This window comes from Dipodomys spectabilis, unplaced genomic scaffold, assembly GCF_019054845.1.
Source record: "Dipodomys spectabilis isolate Male_0828 unplaced genomic scaffold, ASM1905484v1 ptg000178l, whole genome shotgun sequence".
Lineage (NCBI taxonomy): Eukaryota > Metazoa > Chordata > Mammalia > Rodentia > Heteromyidae > Dipodomys > Dipodomys spectabilis.
Window position 1 is genome coordinate 2106727 of NW_024870855.1, and position 23051 is coordinate 2129777.

Sequence of the window (23051 nt, forward strand, 5' to 3'; positions counted from 1 at the left end):
CTCGGCCTAAGAGCACCCATTGCAACAGCTTCTGCAGAGAGATGGAGGCCTTTCAGCCAGCAGCCTGGAGACAGCACAAGCACACCAGGGCAGAGCTGGCCACACACTGGCCATGCCACTTGCTGCCATGCACACTTGGGAAAGTTCCCAGAGCCCTTGGAAAATCAAAAGTGCATTTCTCAGTGAGAAGCAAGCGTCATTCTGCTTCCGACCCCAGATAAGAATGGGGCCCTGCTCCTGCTGGGTTCAGATGGAGAATATCTGTTCAGTCCCTGGAGAAGCAAGGTTGGGCGTGGGGAAGAGCACAACCCAGGTGAATGGTCATATCATGTCCAGCAAGACAAACCCATGGCAATTTAAACAAGCCTGTGTTGGTTTTCTCAAAGATTCTGGGGGGAGTGTGTCCCTGGTGTCCCCTTAGAGGATCTGGGTGGGAAGGGGGAGGGACGCAGAAAAGACACACTTTTCAAAATAGCCAAGGCATGCTCTATTTGCTTCATCTGCGTTAGCTAACCAACTCAACAATGAAAAGCAAGTATGTCTGTAAGTCCTGACGCAACATGGCAGCCTTTGGGGGAGATCATTAACCCCTTGAAATGGTAAACCCACCTTCTCTCTCTGTCCCTCTGTCTCTGTCTCTGTCTCCATCTTTGTCTCCTCTCCACCCCAAATGAAAAGTGTGGTGTGATGCCCTCCTGGGGACAGTTCTTATGTCACCGTGAGATTCTCTGACAAGTTCTGTCCTTTCCCATTGGAAGATTTCAGTAATCTGAATTCCTACAGAGACCGAATGTCATGTCCACAATTAGAATCCTTCGCCAGGGAGTGGCTTGTGGAGTATACACAGCATCCTCACAGACTCAAAGCACATACATCCGAGTGTATGTGTGGTGAGATGTGTAGGTACACACACTCCCCCCAAGATCATCTCACATAGAATTCAGAGCTCTGTAGGACATTTGGGCAATGCTGCATGCTTGGAACGATGGAAACTGAATAAAAACTACTGAGACTATAGCCAGGTGCCGGTGGCTCACACCTGTAATCCTCAGGAGTCTGAGATCTGAGGATCATGGTTCAAAGCCAGCCCAGGCAAGAAAGTCTGTAAGACTCTTATCTCCAATTAAAAAAAACCACTAGAAAACCAGAAGTGGCGTTGGTGGCTCAAGTGGTAGAACCCTTGCCTTGAGCTGAAGAATGCAAGGACAGCACCAGAGTTCAAGCCCCATGACCGACCATAAAACAAAAACAAAAACAAAAACTACTGTGACTGCATAAGGTCTCAGGATAAAGACAAATACAGAAGGCACAGGTCCAGGTGTCGTGGTCAGGGCCAAGGGAATCCTAAGTCTCTCATAGACCTTTTCTTCATTCTCTTTGTCTCAGCTACCCTCAAATGCCAACACTGTTCTCAAGGATGCTCAAATTCAAACACTGTATTCAGAGATGCTCAGGGCATCCTCCCAGGGCAACGAAGTTCCCATGGAGAGATTCTGGACACCTATGAAGCCCTGTCATCAGAACCAGAGGCCCATAACCTCTCATCCAAGTCCAGATCCTCACCAGACATACTGTTCCATACCCTTTTGAGAGAGTGTCACAAAAGCTGGATATGGTGTGGCACATAATCCTAGCACTCGGGAAGTTGAGGCAGGAGGGATATTAGTTCGATGCCAGCATGTGCTACATAGCAAGACTCTTCTCAAAAGGGAGACGTGGGAGAAGGTCAGCATGGTACAGTAAGAGGTAGGTAATTGTGCCGGTTAGTAAGTTACCTCCTACCACCGCCACATTTTAAAGGGTACTGAGTTCCTATGCCTCTTAACCTAAAAATGGAACAAGGAAGGACTTATCTGGGGAAAATTCCTACCCACGTGTAGAAGGCTAACGTCTCCATACTGTGAAGCATACCTGAGCTGCTCTTCGTAAGAGCAGCTGTGGGCTCCCATGCTTTGGCTACGCATGCCCCTTGTGGCCACAGAGCAGCTCCACTTGTGTCTCCTAGGATCCAATATGAGCAAACGGCAAAGTGGAATAAGGGAGGGAAAACCAGGAGCAGAAGAAACCTGAGGATCTACACATCTCATTTTCAATAACCAGCTCAGACTGGTTCTATCTGGAGTTGAAATTAATCACAGTTGTAAAAAAAAAAAACAAACCCTAGGAGAATGGAACTCGAGTATCATCCCAGCAATGAACTGTAACAAGTTTTCAGAAGTCCTTTCAAGTATTTCCTTAAAAAATATCGAATGTTTCAAAACAACAGTTATCCAAGTGTCCCCTCTGCAGGACACACAGGTTGTTGTGGGAGTTTCTGGGATGGAACCCTTCCACTCTCCTGTTTCTCCCGTGTTCTTCGTACCCTACCCCTGCTGGGTAAGAGGAGAATCAACACAGCACAAAGGCAAAAGCACCAGACAGAAGCTGCCATCAGGGCACTGCAGGCCAGGTGAGCTACATCCAGAGTATTCACACTGCGAGTGGACAATGAGGCTGCAAGCTACTTGCCCCACATAGGAACAGACATTCCCAGGGCAGCTAGACAGCAAAGATGGGTCCAGGGGGAAAAAAATCTGTAAATATTCTAAATAGAGCTTGTGTGGGCACATATATATGTGTGTATATATGTACGAGTGTGCATGCATCTGCACGTGTGTACGTGTGTATAGATGTGTACATGTGTGCTTGTGTGTACTGTGTATATGCATGCATCTATGTGCATGCATGTATTGTGTAAATGTGTGTGTGTGTGTTACTGGGCTTTGAATTCAGGGCCTGTGATTGCTAGCCAGGCACCCTACCACCCCCTCTAACCTCTTTTTGCTTTAGTTATTTTTTTAGATAGGGTCTCACACTTGGACCATGATCCATTTGCTTGTGCCTCTGGGCATTATGGATGTGAATCGCCATTCCCGGCTTGTTCTTTGAGACAGGCTCTCACTAACTTTTTTGCCTGGTAATTCTCCCATATCTGCCTTTCTGGTAGCTGGGAGTACAGATTTGTACAACGCCAGGCCTGATCTGACCTGTGGCACTTTTGATTTCCCCATTGGCATCATTAGGAAATATGTTGACACTATCCTGGCTTCATGAGAGCCCTGGGCCAGAGCCCATCCAGCAGGGTCCAACCACAGGAAGTAAAGCTGGACATCAGTTCCAAAGTTCCTTTCTCCTACTGGCTACAACTTCCTGTGGCTGTACATTTCAGACACCTGCAGTCAACACATATGAAACCAAACAGACAGAGTACCATGACCTGCACAATGACACCAAAAACACCCAAGAAAGATATGACACACTTACACACACAGCGTGCAAGTCGCTACTTACTTTCCAATACGACCACCAGAATTCACACCCAGTATTCCCTGTCAGCAACTCTGGTTCACTGTGACTCCATTTACCAGCCTGATCTCTCTAAGCCATCACTGGTATACATTTGGACTAGACTTTTTGCATTACCTGCTTATTTGTGCCATAGTTTGAATTCAGGGCCTCACACATTTGCCAGGCAGGCCCCTTAGTATGTGAGCTATATCTCCAGTTCTTTTTTGTTTCATTTAGTCTTCAGGCAAGGTGTTGCTTTACTCTCAAGCTTCAGATATCAATCCCCCGACTCGTGCCGCTCATGGAGCTGGGATGAGAGGCCCAGGGCACCACGGCCAATTTTTAGCGTTGAAATAGGGTCTCCCTGATTTTTTTTCTCCAACCTGGCCTTGACACATAATCTTCTCATCTTTAACCTCCCTAGTAGCTGGGATTACAAGTGGGAGCTAATATACTCAACTATGCAAACTTTTAAATCCTCAAATATGTTTTCACTTTTGTTGTTTTCAATACTTAATGTCCAAATAGGTCTTCGATGCACTAGCTCATCCTGGAAAGCCTACTTGATGGGCTATGCCATGCTTATAAGGCTTCCAACAACAGCACAAGAGAAGTCACTGGGCGTGAAATTTAGGAGAGGGAAGAAGAGGCACACTCCACTGAATGGGTACCACTGCCTCCCTCATCCCTGCATCTTGGAATGCTTCTAATTCCAAATAGACACTGATGCAGGAGACTCTGAGGCCCATGAGTGGGTCCCTCAATTTCAAACCCCACAGGCTCCCAGGACAGCCTACAATGGAGCAGGCAACCCAGCCAGCACTGGGCCAAGGTCTAATGGCTGTGCTCTTGCACCACCTGGTGGCTGTTTAATTTCAGGTCAGTGTTATCTGTCAATGAAGCCAGACAGTACCTAGATCTCCTTAGAACTAGGTCTGCAGCATTTCAAATGAGCATGGGGGATGTGTGATCAGTTGAAGCATGGAGGAGGCAGCCAATCCTGAGATCAAGCTCCCAAGACAAGAAAGCTCTCACTGCATGTGCAAGGCGCTCCCCAGCATGAACCACACAGCAGCCTCTGCATGTCTGAAACCCTCTACCCAGTCCCAGAAAGGGAACCTTGGGCTTAATAACTGACTTCAAATGCTACACTTGATGGTCCCGTGCAGACATTTCCTACAGATCACTCAAGGGTCTGGAAGTCTAGGTAGCTAAAATTTATGCATTTGGGGGATTACAAACATTTTTCTTTGTAGTGGAATTTGCAAGTACAGGAATCCGTGAGTCATGAGGACTGACTGCATATCTCAAACACTTCTGAATTTAACATTCTCCATTATCTTTCCCTCCCTCCCACAGCCAAATCTATTTGTTTATCTCCTTTGTGAACTGCCCCTGCCTTGGGGAGAGATGCTCACTTCCACTTTGAGCAAATCCAAAAGCTACCTGTGGCTTTTCTAATGTGTGCTCCCAGAGAAGAAGCGGAAAGGAGCATGAGCTAAGTGCTCCTGAGAGTGAGGAGGCCCATCGGCTAACTACTCCCCGAAATGAGAAGGAACATTGACTAGGTGCTCCTCAGAGTGAGAAAGACCATCGGCTAAGTACTCCCTGGAACAGGAAGGATCGTAGACTAGGTGCTCCCTGGGTTGAGAAGGAACATGGGCTAGGTTCTCTCTGGAGGTGGACCATCAGCTAAGTATCCCCTGGAGTGAAGAGGACCACTGGCCAAGTGCTCCCTGGAGTGAGGACCATCAGCCAAGTACTCCCTAGGCCCAGGCCCTATGCTGGCCACTAGTCCACAATCTCACAAGGTCTCCAATGATCCTAAACTCACAAAGTTGTTGCCAGTTTCACAGCTGAAGAAAGCGAAGGGCACACAGGTTGAGGACAGACCACTGGCCCATGGGCCAGAAGGGAGACAGCTAAAATTTCAATCTAGATCCACTGGACTCCCAAGCCTGCTTGGAGGCAAAACAACATCATGCAAATCTCAAAAGGAATCTCTAATCTCAAACCAGGACAGTGATTGGAAACAGGCAAGGTTATCTTGCTTGGTGAACAGAGAATCAGGCAGAACTCTACGTACAATTCCAGGGTGTCCCCGGCCTGCCCTGAGCCAGCTGACAGTGTTTCTGCCACATGGCCTGTAGGTAGCAGAGTGAGCACATGAGTTTGCTCCTAGTACTTATAAAAGTTTGCCTGGCTGAGTGTGTAAAAGTGAAAACAGCTTTCTAAAGTTATTGGCTTGCTGCCCTATAAATCATTAATCAACAGTCCTTCCAGTTTCTCAACTGTCTGATGCAAGATCTTGGCCTTGGGGAAGTTCTAAAACTAAAAGCTAAAAGAACATCATGAATATCTAAACTAACTATCTAAACTGAAAGAGTATCATATATAGTAATAATAATTTTAAAAAGAAAACCCTATGTCTCCTGTTGGTTATTGTCCGTTTGAGTTCTACTTTTTTTCCAAAATAACTTTACAAGTTGTTGCAGGAAAGTGTGTGTTGGGGGGGGGGGGGGGAAGAGAGAATTAGTCCTACAAATTCTACCCCTCCCATCTCCACCCCCTGGAAGTACTGGTTGTAAACTCAGAGCCTCATCTTTGCTTGCAAGCTACCACTCAGGCCATGCCCCCTGCTAGCTGAGCCACACCATTACCACTTGAGCCACACCCACAACATTAGAGGTTCAAATTATTCTACAGGCCAGAAAACCAGACCAAGTCGATGTCCAATGCAACACTACATCACTCTTCATTCAGCACTCATGAGACAGGGCACCCTCCTGGCATAGAAAACAGAGACAGAGATGTCCCAACACCCTAAGTGAGTCATCTGATATAGACGGAGCCACACTGACTCATGGTAGAAGCTGGTGATTTTATACAAGGACCAAGTCTGGAAATAAAAAGAGCTATCTACCCACTCCCTAGCCCCTTCCCATTTACAAGCCTAGGCCTGTTCGATCTTCACACCCTCCTTTCCCTATGACTCTGCTCTCTGCTGCCAATCATGAAGGACTAGAGCAGAAATACAATCAGCCCTGAAAATGGCAGACATTTTTGACATAGTTCGTGAGAAATCAAAGCAGTGCCAGAAGGAGGACAGTGGACCTACAGCAGCACAGAGGAACCCAAAGGCCACCCATGCACCAGAAGAGGGCAGCAAAATCACTTTGGAGTGGTTCTGAAATACACAAGCCTTGAACTCTCTCTGGAAATTTGACTTGAAGAATATGGATTATGCAAACTTCCAGGGAATTTAGACATGCCTTGCTCAGGACACAAAAGTAAACTTAGAAGGCAGGGGAGTGAAGTCCCTTCTTCACCAGGCTGAATGTCTGGGAAAGAGCTCTGTCAGGTGAGCAAGAACAGCTTGGTCATCATCACAAATCTGCACCTGTCCTGTCAGTCATGACCCTATTCACCAGCATTTTTTAACTTCAATTCAACTAAACAGTCAAATGGAACTCCCAGGTCAAAATTCAGGATATGATAGAACAAAAATGATGTCAGAGTATCATTGTAGGGCAAGCCAAAAAGCTGTGTATGTCGTCAAAAAAAAAAATCCCTTATTAGGAAAGACATTGAGACTAACACTGCAAACTTAATTCTTAACTAAAGAGGTACTAAGGAGAGGATTTTAAGATAGTTTGACCATGGAATTACTAGATGTTTATTGGAAGCAACTGAGCCCTATGGAAAGCTTTGAAAATATTTATCATAAAAATGAGTTTTATAAAGTCATCCTAATAATGTGATCAGGGTTATGTGTGCATAAATAATGGGTGCAGTACTGTAATTGCAGATGAGTAGGTGGTTTCAAAACACTGAGTCAGAAAAAATAAAAAAAGCTTAAGGACAGCACACAGCCCCAGGACTGCTACAAAAAAAAAAAAAAGTTAAGGATTCTATTCAAAGAGAGAGGCAAAAGAATTGAATAAAGCTAAAATTTCAAAAACTTGATGAAAACTATGAACACACAGATCTAAGTACACAGCATGTGTGTGGGTCAGGTTGGGGCAAAGGAAAAGACACCAAAAGTGATCATAATCAAGCCCCTCAGGGATTCTGAGGGCAGCAGAAAATAGCAACAGGAGAACAGCATATTTCTCATCAAAAGCAAGTGAGAAGACAGTAGGGCAACATTTTCAGGGGAGGGGAGGGAGAGGGGAGGCAGGGATTCAAATTAGAATCTTATGTGCAGAGAAAGTAACTTTCAAGTTTAGTTAACTTTCAAGAGAAAAGATAAAGAAACTCTCAGAAACAAAAGCTGACAGAGCACCATAAGAAATTTAGGGAAAATCAGAACAGTTAGAAATGGAGACAGACATAAATAAAGGAAGACTTCTCAGACATGCCAACTACATGTGTAAGTGCATGGAACTTTTTCTTATGATTTAAGCCTTTTCAAAAGACAGTGGTTTAAAGTAAACTATAGGGCGGAATTTGTACTTTATATATAAAATTTATACTTTGTGTATGTATACATATGTAAGGATATACATATATAGTTTATGTATATAGTTTATGTACATATACATGAAGTAAAAAGTCTGATAAATTATAAAGTACAGAAGACAAGAAGTAGAGGCACATTCCTGTAAAGTTTTTATAACATGCATAAAGTGGTGTTATTGAGGGGAAAAAAAGAGGCTGTTCTGGACACTTTAGATTCAGATTCACAGACTGAAAAAAACAAATAATCAACAACAACAAAAATGCCCAAAGGATAACAAGCATATTGGTGTCTTCAGCAAGACAAAGCTCTCAGGAAAACATAAATTGTACAAATCTTGTGATGTGTTACATACATTCCAGGACTTGACGTGTGTAAGTTATTCAGTCCCACACCAAATCGTAAGACGCATCCAGAACTGTCTCCATCCCTCAGCCCCATCTGAAGGAGCAGGTCTGAGGAAAGCCACATGTGTTCCAGACTGATTATTCTTGGCTACACTTAATCACCACCGAGTAAACAAATGCAGCACTCACTCACACTTGTGCAACTTATTCCATCCCCTGCAGCCAGAAGAAACTGTCACGTGATGCTATTTAACATCTGGAAATGTGGAAGCGATTTTACAGAGCACACAAGGACCACACGCTTGTGGCAGCGGCTGAGGTCACCCGGGGAGTGGAAGGAGAGAACTCACTTACAATGAAGCCAAGTTTCTTGTAATCCCGGGTGTACATGGACTTGCGTTTCTCCACGCTGCTGCTGCTATTATTAGGTTCAGTCTCCGCATCAAAAGCAATTCTTCGAAGTTCAAATATGATGTCTCTTTGAGCCTAGATTGAGGGAGGGAGAGGAATCTGCTGTCATTGTGCAAAGTGACATCAATTCTCTTTTTCTTCACCCCCAGAGTCCAAATGAATCATGCTTTAGAGTAAAAGAAAACCAGATAAAAGTCAAGCCATGTTCTAAATGAGAGCTGAGCACACTTTGCCCTTTGCCCCTCCCCCGGCTTCTCAAGCTTGGCATCTCTCCAGTGACCCCAGCTGCCATCTCATGTGGAATATTGGTAACCAGTTCCAGAGGCCTGGCCTAGATGAGTTCCTAATTGGGAAGGGAGGAAGTGAGGGGCGTAGGCTGAGGTAGAGTCTGGGAGGGCCCACTGCTACCTACAAAGCAAGAGGCTCACAAGGCCCGTGAGCAGTTCTGCAGTCGCAATGGATCTTTTACTCCACTAATCAAGGACACATCATCAAAACTAACAGGAAACCAAAATAAAAGGAAGATCCCAAAGAAGAACCAACCCCTGTGCCCTTCCTTGTCCATCCATAGTAAATGGATGAGCACATGACATTCACATACAGCAGGAACAGAATTCCATAGTGCCGGTGGCTCAGGCCTGTAATCTTAGCTACTCACGAGGCTGAGATCTGAGGATAGCAGTTCAAAGCCAGCTCAGGTAGGAAAGTCCATGAGACTCTTATCTCCAGCTGACCACCAAAAAAGCCAGAAGTGGAGCTGAGGCTCAAGTGATAGGGTGCTAGCCTTGAGCACAAAACGTCAGGGACAGCACACAAAAACTGACCACAAGGACAAACCTTAAAGGTACTAGGTGGAGTGAAATAAGGCAGATAATAGGTGACAAGTGTTGCCTAGAATACTTCTGTGTAGCCACACCACAGCAACAGGAAGCGAAATGGAGCAAGCTGGCCAGGGGTTGCAGGATAGCTCAAATGGAGTTATTGTTTAGGGGACCCAGAAATTCAGTTTTGCCTGATGATACCTGGTAATGTTTTCATAACAATGTGAATATACTCAGTGCCAGTGAGCTTCCACTTTAAAATTACTCCCTTATTCACCAAACAAAAAACCACATGCATGTTCAGGGCCTAATGGAAGCCTTTATTTATTGCTAGCACTGGGGCTCAAACTCAAATCCCCATGCTCTTACTTTGCTTTTTCACTCAAGGCTTCCATTCTATACTCGAGCTATTCCACTTCCAGGTTTTTGCTAGTTAATAGAAGGTATGAGTCTCACAGATTTTCCTGCCTGGCTAGCTTTGAACCAGGACCTTCAGATCTCAGCTTCCTATCTAGGATAGCAATTGTTAGCCATCAGCACCTAGCTATGATCAATTGGTTTTATTATCTATAGGTATTCACCTATATTGAGAAGCCATATCCCCAAGCCCTAAGAAAGTAATACAATACTTATAGGATCCTCACAAACTCCAGGATTCAGAGTAGCTAGCAGAAAGATGGCTGGTGGCATTGCACTTTCTGTTTGTCACATGTTACTGCTGTTACATGCACACCTACCTGATCCTGGGGGTCCATTTTGGTCATCATCCTGTCTTCCAGGAGGTTGAAGGTGAGCACTTGGGAGAACATATAATTGGTGGGCCATCTCGTTGTTGATGGCCCGCTGGGCACGGATGACATGCTGCAGGAATACTTTGTTAAAATACTTACCAAAAAAAGAAAGGGAAGACCACAAACTAAACATCATCAACAGGCCCAAGTGGAGGCTGGGCAGTCTGCATCTAGATGCAACCAGGAATGAAGCCTGGTGGCTTATCCTTCAGAAGGAAAGCCAACATACATGTGAGCTCAGAGCTCTCCCTGATGACTCAGAGGCAGGAAAAGACCTACTGTATGCAGAAGAGGAAACAGAGGGTGGGGAGGCTCTTAAAGGAAAGGGTCGGGCCCTGGCTCCCCCAGGTCACAGAGGGGCAAATGGTGTCACCACCATCATAGTCCCCTACCCACGCATCCAACTTCCAAGAACTAAAGCAACCTTGTTCCCACCCTACAGAAGCAAACTCAGTGCAGGAACACTGCCAAGAAGCCAACACCATCATGGCACAGGGAGCTACCTCTGTCTCAGTGCTTGAATCTCCAGCTCACAACTCCGTGAAAAGTAAACTGCTTTCCCTCAGAAAAACTAGGGCAGCACCATGGTGCTAGGTATTAGAAGTTGTGGAGTTCTGATTCCTTTCCTTGCAAAGCTAAACCGTATGTGTAGAAAACCACCACGGGAAGGCGGGCTCCAGCCCAGAGGCCCAATCATGTCATTTTTACTCCTATTCTAGGTCCACTATGAAGGACGCTTCCTGTGGGACAGAAATGTTGATTCTAACTCTCAGAGCCCACCATCTTCCCTCCTTCCTAGCCCTACCCTTCACCAAACAGTGGAGAACAAAGTGCAGATCAGTCACAGAAGGGACACTAAAGTTGCACCAGGCCCTTCCTCCCCAGTTAGGTACTCACTGTTAGAATGATGGAACGCAGCTGCTTCTGAGCCAAAATATTTGCCATTTCCTGGGGAAGAAAAACACCCCACACAAAGGCTTTGGTTAGAAAGACAGGCATGCTTTTCCACACAACCAAGTGCCATTCTTCCCGTGTGCTTCAGGGCCTGGATATCAGCAGTATTTCTTAGAAAACTGTGGCCTTGGAAGGCACTAGTATTCCATGATAAGGCTGGATATTCCATTTGGATTATAAAAGCTAAGTACAAAGGCATATATATATATGAATACATATACATACATATATGTATGGAATTTTTTTCCTTCTAGAAAAATCACTCTCCAGAAACTAATGGTTTTCCACTCAAAAAGTGCATCAGAGGCTGGGCACCAGTGGCTCATACCTGTAATTCTGGCCAGCCAATCAGATGTCTTAGACCTGAGAATCTGGTTCAAAGCCAGCCCCAGGAGACTGGAATTATCTCCAATTAACCAGCAAAAAGAAGAAGTGGGGGTGTGGTTCAAGTGGTAAAGAGCGAGCTTTGAGCTGTTGAGTGGGTAGAGGAAGGACCCTGTACCCGCTTTTCTTAGATTGTATGAAGATGACCAGACAACACACACCCACAGCAAGGACATCCTGATGTTGGAGAACCATCACCCTAAAATCCCTAACTCACCTAAAAGCAAGTTCATCTACCTGCGTGCAGAACCAAGGGCAAATGGAATACACCCCAGAGCTGGATCACCAAGCTATGCAAATGAACCACATGGGGTTTCAGATGGACAAATATCTGGCCAGATGTGATGCTGTGGAATTCTCCCTTGGCTTCTGCATGATATAAGTTGTGCTCCAGCCTCTCCTGTCCTCAGCAGAGTACTTGAGGATGGTTTTATGAAATGAAATGATTCACAGGCCCTCTTTGGAAGGAATAAGGGAGAAATTTCATAGTCAAGCCACATCCTTGGGACACACTAAGAAAAAGTCAAAATACTGCTCATATGCAGGAAGACACTAGAATGCCAATCTGTGCTGGGGATTTTTTTTTTTCGGTGCTACTAGTTGTATTGAATAGAGAAGAAACTAAGCTACAATGAAAAACAACAACAGAACCATGATATCTACTAAGGTGCAAATAAATGTACAGAAAGCCAGGGGAGCGAAGAACATGAGGAAAGGAACTTGAGGGGATGCAGGGGGTACAGGCAGGATGGATGAGGGCAGACTGAGACAGCAGGGTCCACAGAGGGAACATGGGTGACTTACAGTCAGAGGACACTCAAGGATGTCAACATTGTTGTCCACATCAACCTAACGGCGCCAATGCCACCACAGAAAGTAGAGCAAGCAAGAGAGAAGAAGGGATGGAAATTCAGAGCTCTTGGCAACTTTGATGCAATGCCCTGCCAACCCACTGCCTAGGGAGGCCTGTGAACACCTTTTACAGTTATATGGGAACAGAAGACATAGAAATGGAAATCCATGATCAGGTCATCTTCCTGCCCTCAAAAGCAAGAAAGCAAAGGCAACCACATCTTGAGACACAAGCTGAAGGCAAGCCCAGAAAACACCATCGGCCATCTCTACTACATGATTCTTCCCCAGCTAAATACAGTAGCTCTTGGGTGAGGAATGATCTGGCTTGGTTAGGTTTGATTTTTTTTTGGAGCAGGTAACACACAAAAGACCGAAAGGACCTCTATACATATATCTCCAATACTGCTTTTTATAAACATTGTATTCCTTTTGCAAATGAAAAGTGCAGCCCAATAGTCACCAAAAAAAGAAAATTAAAAATATGCTTTGTGCTCCTATTTCAGCTATAGGTTAATATGATTTTATAACATTGAAATGATAGAAATGTAGATATAATTACAGATAGACATAGACAGCCACAAGATAGTCGCCAATAGTTAGAAGGCTATTTCCTGTCCAACAGCTACTAGTCATTGACTATCTACTTACAAAAAAAATATATACATATACATATACATGCATAAGACTGTGTGTTCTTGGGGGCACAGTGGACTCCATGTGCTTCTTTGTATCCCAAGTTCCAGGCATGATATTCAGCAAACAGAAGATGACAATAAATATTTCATTAAGGAACAACTGAATATTTGATAGTACTCTCCTAAGTAACAGAAGCTAGAACAGAGAGAAAACAGAAGTATCTTTGTGAACATGAGAGATATCTGTCTTAGGGAATAGTTTGAGTAAACATGAGAGTCCATGGGGAGATTTTCATAGCACTGAAATGACAGAAACATATAAATATATAGATAGATACACCAATACGGAATGATGTCTACAACATAGTTTTAATCTTAACAGCAGTTTTCTATAAAGACAGTACATGTAGTATGCCGAGTGTTGGTTAAAAATACAAACAAAGCTCTGGGCTGGGGGAGTGGCTCCATTGGTAGAAAGTGAACATCATTGAACAAAAGCATTAGATATCAAGTTCGAGTCCTGGTCTCGGACCAAAAACAAAACAAAAGACACAACTAGGCAAATATTTGCATAGAACAAAGCAGGATGACCCACAGCCATGGAAAGTACATGGGTACTATGAAATTGTAGCAAGTCTCTCTTTGGGAAGGTAATGAAAGAAGCTTTCACACTTCTTTCCTTTTGGTCTTTCTTTTTTTAACTTTTTTTTAAACTAACTCTTTTAAGTAAAAATATAATTAAATTTTAGGAACTACAAATACAGCCCAATGCCTGTGCTCACGGCTATAACCCAAGCTATTTAGAAGTCTGAAATATGAGAATCATAATATAAAATCAGCCTGAGTAGAAAAATCCCACTGACTTTTTTTTTTGGGGGGGGGGGGGGTCCGGTCATGGGGCCTGAACTCTGGGCCTGGGCGCTGTCCCTCAGCTCTTCAGCTCAAGGCTAGCGCTCTACCACTTGAGCCACAGCACCACTTCCGGTTTTTTTCTTTTTGCTTATGTGGTGCTGAGGAATCGAACCCAGGGCCTCAGGCATGCAAGACAAGCGCTCTACCACTGAGCCACCTTCCCAGCCCCTCCCATTGACTTTTATCTTTACATAATTGGCAAAATGCTAGAAGTGGAGGTATGGCTCAAGTGGCAGAGCTTGGAAAGGCCCAGCAGGGAAACAAAAACAAAACAATGATGAAACCATGGAAATGTAACTCCTAGAAATGAACCAACAATCCTAAATGGAAAACAAATCAGAATCCCTCACAGTTAATAACTGATATTAAAATCCTTGGAAACATGAAGATAAGATAAATAGGATAAATAAAGTCTGATTCTATGCACAGCGTTGAGTAGCAGGTTAGCTTTCGACACTCTTGTGAAAAATTTCCTGGCAGATGCCATGATCTTCCTAGTGAACTCTCCTATGGCAGTGAACTGTGGTCAGGGTAACACATTCTATGTTATACAGGTAGAATTTTTAAAAAAAATTAATGGCCTTTGAGGACTAAGCTAAATTCCAAAACATACCAAAACTCTTTATTCTGTTCCTTCCCCCTACTTGAGAAAGAATCAAAGAATTTATAGTCCAAAGAACCCCAAAAGTTAGGTTTTTTCTGTGTACCTTTAAGGGATTCTCCCTCCCCTCTATACACAAAGATACAAATGAACGGCTCAGTTCCCCCACCCATGACCCTAAGGGTCAGAAGATCTAGGACCAAGCAAAGAGCACCTCTCATACATGAGCATGGTGATCTCCACCGCAAGCATCATCTTCAGCTGCCCCCTCTCGTTCTCTCGCTTTCCCATCTACTGTTCTCCTGAGCAGGCAGGACACCTCTGAAGAATGGGGACGACACCTCCCTGGCCTTGGTGAATGACTAGATGACAGAAGACCCTGGGGGCTTCCACCTCAGAGGCCATCACATCAGCCAGGCTCCTATCTTTGTGTGCTCTGAGATTTTAGGGAAGGGTTCTTAGGGCCAAACACTCGTTTCAGTCAATGGCTTACCCAAGTCTCCACCTCCTCCCTCCCCTACACCCTGCTTGGTGACATGGCAGGAGCCAGAGCCACAAAGCAGCCCTCTAAGACCCCCAGAGAGGAAGGAGAAGGCATCCTCTGCACAAACACTTCCCAACTCTGGACACAAAAACGGAAGCAACGCAGCGCACCTGCCTGCGCTCGTCAGCAGCTTTCAGGAAGAGTGCATTGATGACAGTGATGGTATAGGTTTGAATTTCCTGATCGGTTCTGCAAAATTAAAACGGCAAAAGAACTCAGATGAGGTGAGCCAGCCCAGAGGGAGGCCATAATAAACCTCATCATTACACAGAAACATGGCTCCTCCCACAGGGAGAAGAAAAGGGAGGATCCTCTGTAGACCTGTAGTGAGCACTGAGAGCAGACTTCCAGGACCCCTAAGCTGGAAACAACAGATGCACAACTGCTATGAGTGACCACTCAGTGCTGAGAGCAGTATATGTACAGGGTGAAACTCCTCTGAACAATTAACCGACAGTTTAATATCAGGAATACAAGGAAGCTAAGTAGAGAGAGGAAGGGTAGGTAAATACAGTCACAATTTTCAATGTACACTTATGAAGATGGACCCAGAAAACTTAAGGGGATGAGTGGGGCTGGGAGAGATGGAAGAGGTGACACAAACCAAGATGTTGCACACTCATAAATGGCCGGTTGAGGGCTGGGAAGGTGGCTCAGTGGTAGAGCACTTGCCTTGCATGCGAGAGGCCCTGGGTTCGATTCCTCAGCACCACATAAGCAAAAAGAAAAAAGCCGGAAGTGGCGCTGTGGCTGAAGTGGTAGAGCGCTAGCCTTGAGCTGAAGAGCTGAGGGACAGCGCCCAGGCCCAGAGTTCAGGCCCCACGACCGGACCCAAAAAAATAAAAATAAAAAAAATAAATTGGCAGGTTGAAATGAAACTCCTTCAAATAACTACAATAAAAGATTCCTAGTGAAGAGTTACAGTGTGGCTCAGTGGTAGACTGTTTAGAAGCCTAAAGCCTTAGTTCAGTTCTATCAAAAGACGGGGCGGGGGGAAGACTGCTTGAAAATGTCTAGCATAAAATTTCTAATGAATTCTGAAGGTGTTCATGATATTACAGAAAACATTATACAGTTAGGTCACCCTCGGTTAAGAACTTAGGAAAACAAATTGCTTTATGTCTTAAAAAGAAAAACTCTACTGATAGCCACAAAGACAGGTTAAAAGCCGAAGGTTTTCCCAGGGCAAGGGGCCATGGACAGAGCAATGCCAAGGACAGACAAAGCAGTCCTCAAGGATAAGAAGCCACCTTGCCATGTCAGTGTAAGGGGAGAGAGAGGTGCATGACTCACCATAAACCAAGGCTGCCAGGTGTGGTGACATACTATAATCCTGGCTACTCAGGAGGTAGAGATCAAGAGGACCAAGGTTTGTGGCCAACACAGACAAAAAGTTATCAACTCCTACATCTTAACAAATAAGCTGGGCTTGGTGGGTCATACCTATAACCCCGGCTAGGTAAGAAGAGGCCATAGGAAAGAAGATCACTGTCCAAGATCAGCCTGAGCAAAAATGCAAGACTTTATTGAAAACAAAAACAGATAAAGGAAAAATGGGCTGGGTATGGCTCAAGTGGTACAGTAAATACAACCGAAAAAAAAAAAAGGAAAGGGATATTTGTTTGTATATTTAGTAGAATAGTACAAAATAATTTGCAGACATCTCTGTGGCTGTCTGTGGGAAGCCCCTCTCCAAAGAGAACAGCTCCCTCCCCAGAGATAACAACCTCTCCCCAGGAGAGCAGCATGCTTACCCTTGAAGATGAGGAATGAGTTGGCCAATGGTGATCTCTTGTGCCACCTTCTGGTAGAGGTCATGGCTATTGAGCACCATGGACTCCAAAATGGCCAAGGACCACTGCAGGATTGAGATGTCCATGGCCGACTTGTTCACAAAACTTGCTATCTGAAAACCCAAGAAGTACATCATTGATGGCTCATAGAGTCAACAGGGAAAGGAGGAAGAAAATTAAGCACATCAGGAACTCAGCGAGGATATCTGATTCTAAGGATGGAGCATAATTCAAAGTAGCAAGAAATACACCCAGTCACCACTGAGATTGGTGACATCCTACCAAACACAAAGAAACCTCTCTTACAATCACTGATACCCAGACATTTCTTTACTGGGTATCTTCAAAGAATTATTCTGCCTGGTTTCCCCCAGACTATTGTGTTCTGAGTTTCAGCTTTCCAAGGCAGACAATTTTATCATGTACATTACATGGACTGGCGCATTTCTCTGAGGGGATAAATTCAGTGTAAAGCACGGCCATTCCTCTCCCCTCCCCAGGCTGCTCCTTCCTTCCTTCCTTCATTCCATCCACAACTCGTTATGTTCTGATACACATACAAATCACACCCATCAATGCAATTCAAATGGCAAGTTTTCAGCAGCTGGCTATTCCAAATTATAAAGATGAGAAAGTAGAGGAGGGGGAGGAAGTGGAGGAAGAGGGGGAAGAGGAGGAGGAGGAGGAAGAGGAGGAGGAGGAGGAGGAAGAGGAGGAGGAGGAGGAGGAGGAGGAGGAGGAGGAAGAGGAGGAGGAGGAGGAGGAGGAGGAGGAAGAAAAGAGGGAAGAAAACCTCTCCTTCTAGGGTTAAAAAAATTATCATCTCCCCGACAGGTAGCAAAAAGAAAACTCTTTAAATTAGCAGTGCTAAAAAAATGTAATAGTTTCAAGTTCTCAAATGCATTCCCTAAGGGGAAATCAATCCTTGAATCCCTAACTACAACCAACCACAATATAATAGGAAAGGAAAATAAGAGAAGGGTTACAATAATGGAGCAAGGCAGCCCAGACACATGGTTACCATAAAGGTTTTATTTTAAACATCTCATTAAGATTTACTACAATCTGTTAACAACCCACACTAAAAAGGCCATTATTGTATCAACATGATGGCTTTCTTAAAAGCTAAAATAATGATTTTGTGACAAGTAACCACTCCCTGAGTCCCACTTAAACACAAATTTATCCCCTTCTGTGGTCGGGTCAGGCCCTCCCCTCAGACTCCCTCCTTCCCTAAAGGGGTGAAATGCCAGTGTACACACACCATTCTAGCTACCATCCCATGTCTGCAGTCCACACCCTCCATATGGGAGCCAGAATGGGGGAACAGATCCAAACAGGAGCCTACCTCAGATCTCCACACCCCACCTGCCTCACTTCATTTATACCTCAGTAGGTAAGAAAGAATGAGGTGAAGAAAAACAGGAGTGTGCCTGGTTTCATGTTCCAAAAGGCAATCATTTTACTATAGGAACTGCAGGAAAGGCATGAGGATGTTAACAATCCTTAAACCACTGCTTTGGCTCTTCTCCTGCGAATGTGTTTATTGTTCCAGGCAGGTGTCAGCTCTGCTCCTCACATCTGCTGCAATTTAACAAGCTCTCTACAGGGCCTACCAAGGGAAGCCTACTGACAAAAATCCAATGGCCATCATGCTCTGCCCTGGGTTTTAATGTAAATTACATCTTTTCTAAGAAGAGTGTAAATGCCTGAATCCGCCCCCCCCCCCCGCCGCCTCCATTCATTTTCATTGTTCCAATGTAATTCTTTTTTAAAAAATAAATTTTTATGCCTCTACTGGAGCTTGAACTCAAGGTCTGGATGTTATCCTTCACTTTTTACTCAAGGCTGGTGCTCTATCATTTGAGGTACAGCTCCACTTCAGCTTTTTATTGGTTAATTGGAGAGAAGAGTCTCTTCTAACTGTGATCCTCAGATCTCAATCTCCTGAGTAGCTAACATTACAAGTGTGAGCGGCCAGGGCCCAACTTGTTCCAGTATAATTCCTGACTCTGGCATAAGGAAAGTGAAAAACCCACGAGAAAGTTCATTGATCGGAACTTCTTAACTTTCTCTCTACCAAGGGCTCTTCCTCATTGCTCGCTCCCTTCCTGCCTCTGTTTATAGAATCTGGATGTGACAAAAGTCCAGGGGTCTCACACGTGAGCACCTCTTGCTAATTTTATCAAGCCCCCACTACCAACTCCCAGCCCTCAGTGATAAGCATTCCTGGTTCCACACAGCAAGTCCTCCAGAGACACCAAGATGAGCAAGACCCACAGGTATTTCATTTAAAGCAGGGACAGATTAAAAAGCACTGACTATGAATTACTCGAAGTAAGCATTCTCAGTATCTAAATGGCTCCATTTGGTTATTCCAACAAGGCCAAAAATTAAATGGCATGAAAAAGTATCATTGTAGTCTTACTCTTCCCTTCCTAACTGCCACACTTTTTCAAGTATCCATACTCATTAAGTGCTTAATATCCTCAGTAACATGAGAATGCATTTGAGATATTTTTCTTTGGGGCACAAATTCAGTGGATGTAGTCGTTGGAATCTTTTCTGTAGAGTGATTGCTGGACACAAGCACCACCATGTTAAGAATAGCTGCTACCAACTCACAAGAAGCTATTTTAACTATGCCACTTCCCTTGTTTTCCTCACAACTTCTGGCTTCAGTCAGGAGTCCTGGTCTCAGTTGATGGCTCAGATAAACTTTTAACCCTTTGCAAACTAATCATTCATTCAAGATTGTGACACTAAGTTCTGACCAAATGAACAAGGATTGTCATACAGTAGAGATAAGACAGCTGCGCAGATATCCCGCCACTTGCTTACTTGGCATCCTGTCAGCATCATGACCTTCTGTGGAAGAAAAACCTCGCTGAATTCCTTTTGAGCAGGTGTCCTGATTCCTGTGTGGTACTCTAATATCCTGAGATATTTCCAACGGTACATACATACAACATGGGCCCTCCAGTCCATTGCATCCTTGGGTTCCTAAAACACCATCTTTTCAGTTTCCTCTCTGCTCAACTGTTCACCTCACCAAAAAGAGCTGTGTATGGTGATGTACCCATATGATCCCAGCTACAATGGCTGCATAGGTAGCAGGATCTCACCTTGTGAGCCAAGGTAAGCCCTGGGCAAAAATGGAAGACCTTAGCTGGTTGAGTAGCTAAGTGGTAGAGCGACCTGCCTGGAAAATAGGAGGTCCTGAGTTGAAACCCTAGCACTGCCAAGACAAAGAAAGAACAAAAAAGTGCTAGGCCCTGTCTAAAACACAATGAACAGGGAAAAGGGGACTGGGGACATGGTTCCAGTAGTAATGCGCCTGCCTAGCAAATGTGAGACCCTGAGTTCAAAACCAGTACCACCAACCACAAGCAAAACAAAGTAATCCCGAAATCAGAGAATTACTTAGGCAAGTTTTCAGAAGCTGAGGAAGTAGATCTCAAAATTCTCATACATTATCAAGGCAGAAGAGAACCATGGGGCTGCATGGTTGATTTTAAATCATCTGGCTGAGGTTCATAAATCTCTCCACGTTTTAGAAGACAAAATACTGAAGCCCAATGGCTAAATGTTGTCTAGGCAGTGAAATCATCTGATCTTCCCAGCAAGCCAGAGCCTCCTCAAAACAAAGGCCTCAGGGGAATACGTAGGAAACTTCCCTTCCAAGAGAAGGTACTAGGGCCATGCTTGGCTAGAGGAAAATCAACTCAGAACACAGGAAGTCTTCTTTCTTTTCTCTTCAGGCCTTCCTTCTTCTAAGTAGCCAAGTCATTAAAAAGCAACTCCATAGCAGGGTGCCAGTTGCTCACTCTTACAATCCTAACTATTCAGGAGGCTGAGATTTGAGGATCATAGTTTAGAGCTAGCCCTAGCAGGAAAGTCTGTGAGACTCTTATCTCTACTAAACTACCAGAGAAAGAAAAAGAAAAAGAAAAGAAGGAAGGAAGGAAGGAAGAAGAAGGAAGAAGGAAGGAAGGAAGGAAAAGAAAGAAAGAGAGAAAGAAAGAAAGAGAGAAAGAAAGAAAGAAAGAAAGAAAGAAAGAAAGAAAGAAAGAAAGAAAGAAAGAAAGAAAGAAAGAAAGAAAGAAAGATGAGGAAGGAAGGAAAGAAGGAAGGAGGGAGGGAGGACAGAAAGACAGAGAAAGAAAGAAAGAAAGAAAGGATTGAAGGAAGGAAGGAAGGAAGGAAGGAAGGAAGGAAGGAAGGAAGGAAGGAAGGAAGGAAGGAAGAAAGAAAGTAAATAGGGAGGGAAGGAGGGAGGGAGGGAGGGAGGGAGGGAGGGAGGGAGGGAGGCAGGCAGGCAGGCAGGCTGGCTGGCTGGAAGTGGAGCTGTGGCTCAAGTGGTAGAATGCTAGCCTTGAGGGAAAAAACCTTAGGGACAGAGCCCAGGCTCTGAATTTAGGCCCCAGGACTAGCGCAGAAAACAACAACAACAAAACAAAACAAAAAAAAGCTACAATATAGTAGCATCAAGGGCTTCCATGTTCCATGGCATTTAGGAAATGGTGTTAGTTCTTGCAGCTACAATTTGTAAACTCAAATCTAAATGCACACATAACAAAGAGAACAGACATGGAGAGAGGGCTGGCAAGGAGAACAATATTTCTCCAAAGTACTCTGAACTTGGCATTGATCAGAAGCCAACTCAAGATCACAGAGAGAAGCACCTTTTGTCAGTGCTTTTCCTAATTATTTTTGTCAAGATAAAGCTCCATTTAAAACATAGAGGCCAGCACAAATCTGGGGCTGTCAGGATGCTGAATACGGTCCAGCTAATGAATAAAAAGTGAACCTTACCCAAAAACTGTAAGTAATTTTCTAGTGACTAATTTTCAAAGTCATATAAGAGACTTTTTTGGAAGTGGCAAGGCAAAGGAAATGAGGAAACAGGAACAAGTTGCTTTTAAAAAAATATCCAATTTTTAAATTTAGTTTGCTTCCTGAGAATTAAAGTGGGTTTCTGAAAATTTCACTTCAGTAAAGGCAAACCATTTTCATTAGAAAATGGAACAGCTGCCATGCTCTCCCATCATTTGAAGAAACCCAGCTCTCAAGTGAAGTTTTTGACTTGACACATTCCCATCTCTGCCCATTCTTCTACCTGATTCCTTTGGAAAGAAGAGCCAGTCAAAAACGCCCCTCAGTAGTTGAATGGATCAAGAAAATGTGGTATATATACACAATGGAATTCTATCCCTCCATCAGAAAGAATGACATCGCCCCATTTGTTAGGGAAAGACTTGGAAAAAATTATATTAAGAAGTAAGCCAGCCCCAAAGAAACATAGGTCCCAAGGTTTCCCTTATTTGCAATAACTAGTATATGTCTGGGACAAGCAGAAAAGGTCAGAAAAGATGATGTTAAGCAAAATGAACCCAAAGATAGGGACACAAGTGGTTTTTTTCTTCCTTGCTAGTGTTTCTAACGTATTTATAAGGTACCATATGATTTTTTTTTGTTGCTTTGTATGTCCCTCCCCCATGGTCTAACTTCTGTTTTCACTGTATTTGGTGTTGGTATAATTTGGGGAGGGAAGGGGAAAAAACAAATTGTTTAAATAGGGATACAGATTGACCCCTTGCAACAATGAGATGTACAAGACGCTATGTCGAAAAACAAACTACAATTTACGCTGAGGAGGTGGGAGGGAAGGGATGGTAGGGGAAAAACAAAGGAGGCGGCAACAATGCTGGATAAGAAATGTACTCATTACCTTGCTCATGTAACTATAACCCCTTTGTACAGTATTTTCACAATAAAAAAAACTGTAAAAAGAAAAAGAAAACTTGCCAGTCTGGCACAGACATGAAGTGCCTTACATTCTTTCTGAAGTCAATGTATACTCAAGAAAAATGCTAATTGTTATCATTAGGAATAAAGTTTATCTTAAATGAGGGGGGAAAAAAGTGGTTAATACCTGAAATCTTTCTTACACCAAGACCATGAGTCAGCAGGAAGGACCCTACCTAAGACACCTGAACCAGACCCTCAGCCTCCTCAGTTCCTCATTAAGCCCATGAGTGCTGGACATCAGCTTCCTTTGCCTCTTTCCCTGTTGCTGAGCATGGGGTTGGGGATGGATAGTGAAGATGGCAGCTCGGCCAAGGTCTTGAGTTCTGAAGCCATGCGTAGCGCATCCGAAGACACTGTGTCCTTAGCAACAACACAGTTTCCCTTAACTCTGGGTTCTCATCCACAC

The 23051-nt window shown here is 44.1% G+C and overlaps 1 protein-coding gene across 1 annotated transcript in view; it reads right to left on the reverse strand.

Moving 5' to 3' along the window:
* The window catches only part of LOC122120796 (engulfment and cell motility protein 1-like), an 86996-nt gene that overhangs the window by 30491 nt on the left and 33454 nt on the right, over nucleotides 1-23051 (reverse strand). Inside the window, 6 exon segments of the mRNA XM_042695024.1 lie at nucleotides 8488-8619; nucleotides 10103-10165; nucleotides 10167-10226; nucleotides 11054-11104; nucleotides 15152-15230; nucleotides 16796-16947. Coding sequence (XP_042550958.1) covers nucleotides 8488-8619; nucleotides 10103-10165; nucleotides 10167-10226; nucleotides 11054-11104; nucleotides 15152-15230; nucleotides 16796-16947 — 537 coding nt within the window.